This window comes from Hylobates moloch, unplaced genomic scaffold, assembly GCF_009828535.3.
Source record: "Hylobates moloch isolate HMO894 unplaced genomic scaffold, HMol_V3 SCAFFOLD_83, whole genome shotgun sequence".
NCBI classification, from domain to species: Eukaryota; Metazoa; Chordata; class Mammalia; order Primates; family Hylobatidae; genus Hylobates; species Hylobates moloch.
In genome coordinates, this window is record NW_026652358.1 from 125402 (window position 1) to 132108 (window position 6707).

The following is a 6707-nucleotide window of genomic DNA, read 5'->3' on the forward strand; positions in this document are numbered from 1 at the left end:
TTTAAGCTTTGTTGCCTCTGTTACAGACTAAGATTTATTTAAGTGATGAACTATTTATCTCAACAGTGTATTTGAATAGGCCTCTCTGCTGACACTATGAAGGGCGATCTCGCTCCTTCATGCCGGTCCCTCCCTCTCCTCCCCTTCTCCTCCTCCTCCCAGGTTTGCGTAGTGCTGTGTGTTATTTCTCATTCTTTAAATAACATACTTAAGCCAGACTTCTCAACATGAAGCCTGGGCTGGATGGGCCCCCGCTTGCGTATCCCACCCCCTAGCCCGCTGGCTTCCCCGTTTTGTCGGTCTCCGTGGTGATAGGACGGAAAGGAAATGAGACCCCCAGTCCGTCTGTAGGTTGGTTGTAAAAGTTGGCAAACAAAAGCATTTACTTGATGAAAACAGCGCCAGTGTTCTTTCCTGCTTAGCCAGCTTGTGGCCGTGGCCCTGGGCCCAGTGCCACGTCGCCTGTGCCAGCTGCAGCATGTGTGTTGTGGCCGTGGGCCCAGTGCCACGTCGCCTGTGCCAGCTGCAGCATGTGTGTTGTGGCCGTGGGCCCAGTGCCACGTCGCCTGTGCCAGCTGCAGATGTGTTCTCAATGTCAGGGTCAAATGTGGCTTGTTCTTACATTCCATTCTCCCATTTTTTATTGTTTAATGTTGGGGCTTGAAGACATTTGTGTTACTTCTTACTTTTTGAGGAGCTTTTAGGTTCTTCTTTTCCCTTTGTTTTCCAAAAACTAACGTTTCCCAATATTCTTAAACGTATACATTCCCTCAGCTTTCAGAACTGAAGAAGAAATTTTTTTTTTTTTTTTTTAAGTATGCATTCTCTTCATCCTGCCACCCCACATCTCCCAGGACACCTTCTCCCGGTCGGCTCCGCTGGGGACTGCTGCCTCCTGAGCTTCCCTCCTTCTCTCTGAGATGGAGGCCCAGGTCTTCCTTGTTCTGGCCCCCCATCCATCCTGCTAGTACCTCCTGGGGCTGCTTCTGCAGACCCCAGTGTGGGGTCGCCTCCTGAGGGCCGTGTGTCTGCAGGTGTCTGTGCCATCCTCATGCTCACGCGAGTTTTGGCATGGGGTTCTCGGTTGTGATTCCCCCGGACTCCACTGTCTGAAGACCAGGTTTCCTATGAAGAGGGTCTGATGGGAACCTGTTCCCAGTGATTTGAAGGTGCCCGTTGCTTTTTTTGCTGGGAGTTTTTAGGATCCTCTTTTCCCTTGATTAGAAATTCAGTGCGGATGTATTTAGGTGGAAAACTTAATACCTGCCTTACTCACATGTTCTTTTTCCTCTTCCATTTCTCCAGTTCTGGAATAGTCTGTGATTCTCTTTATTTCTTCTTTCCATCTTCTCTGTTCTCCTTTTCTGGAAGTTATACTAGTTGGGATTGCCTGGATTGATTTCCACCGTCTTCTAAGTTTTCTCTGATGTCTTTTTTTTACTTTTTGAGACAGAGTCCTGCTCTGTCGCCCAGGCTGGAGTGCAGTTGTGCGATCTCGGCTCACCGTAACCTCCGCCTCTTGGATTCAAGCTATTTTCCTGCCTCAGCCTCCTGAGCAGCTGGGACTACAGGCGCACACCACCATGCCCGACTAATTTTGTATTCTTAGTAGAGATGGGGTTTCACTATGTTGGCCAGGCTGGTCTCAAACTCCTGACCTTGTGTTCCACCCACTTTGGCTTCCCAAACTGCTGGGATTATAGGCGTGAGCCACTGCGCCCAGCCAAGCTCTTTTTTTAGTTACCTTTTCTCAGAGCATCTGTTGTTGTAAGTCTGTGAGAACTCTGGAGACAGAAGTCAACCTGGTTATCTGACTCTACTACATTCCTGAAAACATTGGGAGAGAGGATTTTCATATAATAGGAGTTTATATTTAGTACTTTATATAAGTAAACCAAAGTAAAACACTCTTAAATACCTATATAGCAGTCCACCCAAAATTTCTGAGAGCTATGAAGCATCCAGCTTATCAGTTACCTCTTCATTTAACATTTAAATCCTTCAGTGGGTGTGCTGGAGCAGTATTATGTCCCTGCATGTTCCTTCAACACCACAGGGACCATGTGCAACAGTACATGTTATAAAGATTCTTAGTGAGTGCAAATTTAGTCAAGTAAAATAAGGCAGCTCTAAAAGGGCCACCTGCAGAGTGAATTATAGCATAAGTGAGGGCTGGCGGTAGGGGGTGGGGGTGCCCTAGCGTCCTGCCGTCCAGGGGCAGGGAAGATGAGTGAGCTGATGTGGGGGTCCTTGTGGGAGAGCTGTGAGGGGCAGCTGTCACAGACTCGACATCCTTTCATTTAGTTTTATACAACTTTGGCTAGGCGTAGTGGTTCACGCCTGTATTATCAGCACTTTGGGAGGCTGAGGCAGGTGAATCACCTGAGGTCAGGAGTTCGAGACCAGCCTGGCCAACATGGCAAAACCCCGTCTCTACTAAAAATACAAAAATTAGCCGGGTGCGGTCGCGGGCGCCTGTAATCCCAGCTACTCAGGAGGCTGAGGCAGGAGAATTGCTTGAACCCAGGAGGTGGAGGTTGCAGTGAGCCGAGATCGCACCATTGTACTCCAGCCTGGGTGACAGAGCAAGACTCCGTTTCAAAAAAGATAAAATAATAATAATAGTTTTATACAACTTCAAGTGCATTTGGGGGCACACACGTTTTAGAGAATTCGATTTTGATATTGTTTTGGATCAAACTGTTTGAAATCTTTTTGCAAATATTTGGATTGTGAGTTCAGCTAGTAGAACCATCATATAAGTGAAAACACAAAACTGGTGTTCTGTGAACTGTTTCCTCTCGGGTAGGTGGTTCTTTTCCACTAGTTTCTTTCATGTTCATTGTTTTGTTTTCTGCATATCTGGGCTTCTCCAGTGCCTGCTGACAAGAACGAAGGCCCGAGCGATTATTCTCAATAGATTGGCTTTCTTCTGCTGTTGCTGCTGTTGCGTGTACACAGATTTTGTCCCCCCGTGGCCTACCTCTGACTGGTGTGCACATCGGGAGCAGGGCCTACTGCCTGGTAGACCTTGCTATGGAGCATTGGGCAGGGGTTTTCTTCAATACCTGTGAGATCTGTGCCCCTAGACACCATCACCTGCACCTGCAGCCCCGGCTCTCCCCACCCAGGCATGTCTCCTTAGGGCGAAGCTCCTGGCCTCTGTTGTACAGAAAGCCTTGGCCTGTCCTGCATGTGGGTGAGAGAAGCCAAGCCTGGGGAGCCCAGAGGAATCAACAGGCTTATTCTTCTCCATACCTCCGACAGGCTCTCACTGTATGTTTGTTGAAATTGCCCCATTCTCAGTCCACTAAGAAATAAAAGAGCATCCATGTTCATGGATTGAGATTCCCACAGATCATTGCAAATGTAATGTCATCACTTGCTCGATCCCCTGATAGTATTGATAATTACACAAGGTCATTTCCAGACAGTGGCTACTGTTTCCATTGTGGAGGGGTTTTCAAAATCTTCCGTACATAAGAACAATTGTAAAGCAGTTTCTGAAATAGAAATCTATTGCAAATAACTTCTTTTAGCTGGACTTTAACCCTTGGGCATTTCGTTCTTTTATTTAAACAGATGATGCTGGAGGGTCTTGAAATCTTTAAAACCAGTAAAACCTGCAACTTGAAAACTAGCCTTCTGTAACCACAGTGCCCAAACGAAGAGGAATGTGTGGAGAACTCCACGTGATCTCTGATTGCGAAACCGCCACATACACCAAGAGAGCCACATGGGCATGCGGCCCTCAAGGCTGGGTGAGAGGGCTCCCCTGTGTGTTGAACTGTGCAGGAGGTGACGCAGACGCACTTCAGGTGGACTTTGCAAGGACTGATGGATAGCTACCTCAGGGGCCAGAATCCGTGGGAAGGGGTGGACCTGGTGTTCCCGTTCCCATCTGACAGGCTCTCTTTTGTCAAGGTGGTATTTTTCGTAATAAAAGGGGAAGAGTAAAGACTGTCCAAGCAACAGTAGTTGCCAAAGAGAAAATACGAAATAGACACTTTTTTTTTTTTTTTTTTGAGTCAGAGTCTCACTCTGTCACCCAGGACAGAGTGCAGTGGTGCAATCTCAGCTCACTGCAGCCTCCACCTCCTGGGCTCGAGTGATTCTCCTGCCTCAGCCTCCCGGGTAGCTGGGATTACAGGCGTCCACCACCATGCCCAGCTAATTTTTTAATTTTTAGTAGAGTTGGAGTTTCACCACGTTGGCCAGGCTGCTCTCGAACTCTTGACCTCAGGTGATCCGCCCGCCTTGGCCTCCCAAAGTGCTAGGATTACAGGCATGAGCCACTGTGCCCGGCAAAATAAACACATTTTATAATTTGTATGTGGAAACATGTTACTATACAAAGCATTTTAAAGGTATGTTTTAAAGGTATGTTTGTTCCACTGTTAAATAGTAAAGAATGAATCCGCTAGTGAAAATGTTTTTAGGGCGAACAGCTGGATCAAAAGGGCTTCTTTGGAATTAGGTTGTTTTAGTAACTTCTGTTCCAAAGAAACACAGGTCTGATATTGCTAAGAACTGAAATCGGAGGAGGCAGAGGCCTTTTTCAGAAGTTCAGGCCAGCGTTGTGCAGGGCCACTGTAGGACTGACAACCGAGATAGCACAAGTTCGAAAGACCAGGTTTCAAACATTACAAATTCCAGGCTTTGCAAGTCTTTATTCTCTGGGGTAAGATCCAGTCTTTCTGTTATTGTCTCTTAAGATTCTCTTCCATGGCCCACATTAAGGGAGTTTGCAGAGAGTGAGGGAGGCAAAACTTGAAAAGGGCCTGCAACACTTTAAACCTTCTCAGGTTCACCCACATGAAATGGCTGTGCTGAGTGCGCTGCTGGTGCCCGGGGAGCTTCTCTGACTGTGACCCGGCAGAGGCTTCCATGGCGGTGCATGAGCGGCCCTACAGTGGAGGGTTGTCTTTGGAAGCAAACAGCCCTGCTTGGTTTCAGTTTGAGGCCACTTATCTTCCATGTGACATTTCTTGCCACGCCCTGTAACACTCCCCATTGATGACTCCCATAGGTACAGAGAAAGTTAAGAACAGGAAACAGAAGGGTAGAATGCATAGAGAGGGAGAGAAGCCCTGAAAACATTTTTTTTTTCTTTTTGAAGCATGGAAAACAAATCTTTTATGCCGCTCCAGCCATAAATAAAATTTTAACTTCAACCCTGTGTGCTCAGTGTTTCTTTAGTTACGCCAAGGCTTGCTAGAATGTTATTTAGTGAGAATTTTTAGCTTGAGTTGCCACCCAACTGTGAAATCAACTAAATGATTACTTGAATGTATTTAAATGTTTTAAAAAGCAAACATTATAAATTTTTTTTTAATGTCATTTAGTAAGTGCAGTCAGGGAATATCTGAATCTGAGAGCTGGCCAGACACAGGGTATAGCAGAATTACAAGCATAGAGGATGCTGTGCAGTAGGGTGTAAAGCTCATTACAGCCCATTTTTAAGAAAAGCTTTGTGTGCTCTGCTGGAGGATGCAGCCATGTTGCTGCACCACATGGATGTATCTAGTCGGATGTATCTAGTTCTGTTGTATGCTCATTGTAGAATGTAAAGTTTATTCCAATCCGATTGATAGATTAGAGGCAACTCCAGCATAGTGCACTTGCTTGTGTATAGTTTAGTCAGTGAGAAACATCACATCAGGAGGCAACAAAGTTGGCCCTGCTGTTTACTGCCTCAAGCTAGTATAGCTATTACATTTTAAAATGGTTACATTTTAAGACAAGGCAGGTAGCTCAAACCTGTAATCCCAGCACTTTGGGAGGCTGAGGGGGGCGGATCACTTGAGGCCAGGAGTTTGAGACCAGCCTGGCCAACATAGTGAAACCCTGTCTCTACTAAAAATGCAAAAATTAGCCTGGGTTGTTGGCGTGCGCCTGTAATCCCAGCTACTTGGGAGACTGAGGCAGGAGAATCACTTGAACCAAGGAGGCAGAGGTTGCAGTGAACCAAGATTGCACCACTGCACTCCAGCCTGGGCGACAGAGGGAATTCCATCTAAAAAAAATAAAAAATAAAATAAAATGGCTACATTTTAAATAGTTAAACAAGTACCTGCTAAGAACCTCCTTACTATCTCAACAAAGCCTGAATATGTGCTGTGGCCCTTAAATTAGGTTACTGGGTATGCTGTGCTGTATCAGAAATGACTGAACTTGGTGGGATCACTGACAGTCTATAAGTCAAAGTTATGAAAAAGAACGGCCAAGCGCGGTGGCTCACGCCTGTAATCCCAGCACTTTGAGAGGCTGAGACAGGTGGATCACTTAAGGCCAGGAGTTCGAACCTGGCCAATGTAGTGAAAGCCTGTCTCTAGTAAAAATACAAAAATCAGCCGGGCACGGTGGCAGGTGCCTGTAGTCGCAGGTGCCTGTAGTCCCAGCTACCTGGGAGGCTGAGGCAGGAGAATCGCTTGAACCCAGGAGGTGGAAGTTGCAGTGAGCAGAGATCGCGCCACTGCACTGCAGCCTGGGCAACAGAACGAGACTCCGTGTCAAAAAAAGAAAGAGAAGGACAAATAGAGTGGCTTCTGCTGTCTGCAGTTCATAGAGGTCAGCTATCTCACCGTACTGGAAGTCCCCTCCGGGAAGGAACCAAATCTTTTTGAGATTTAATTTCTTCCTCACAGAGTGCATTCTGTTAGTACATGAATCAGTGTTGTTAAAACGATACATTTACTCAGGAGGCT

At 46.5% G+C, this 6707-nt stretch overlaps 1 protein-coding gene across 8 annotated transcripts in view; it reads left to right on the top strand.

The window, feature by feature from the left end:
• FAM118A (family with sequence similarity 118 member A) overlaps nucleotides 1-4372 on the top strand; it is a 30999-nt gene extending 26627 nt beyond the window's left edge. For all 8 annotated transcript variants that reach the window (XM_032147213.2, XM_032147215.2, XM_032147214.2 and 5 more), the window contains one exon: nucleotides 3583-4372. In XM_032147213.2, the coding sequence (XP_032003104.1) occupies nucleotides 3583-3602 (20 nt within the window). In that variant the 3' untranslated portion in view covers nucleotides 3603-4372. The remainder of the gene's footprint in view (nucleotides 1-3582) is intronic.
• The last annotated feature ends 2335 nt before the right edge of the window (nucleotides 4373-6707 follow it).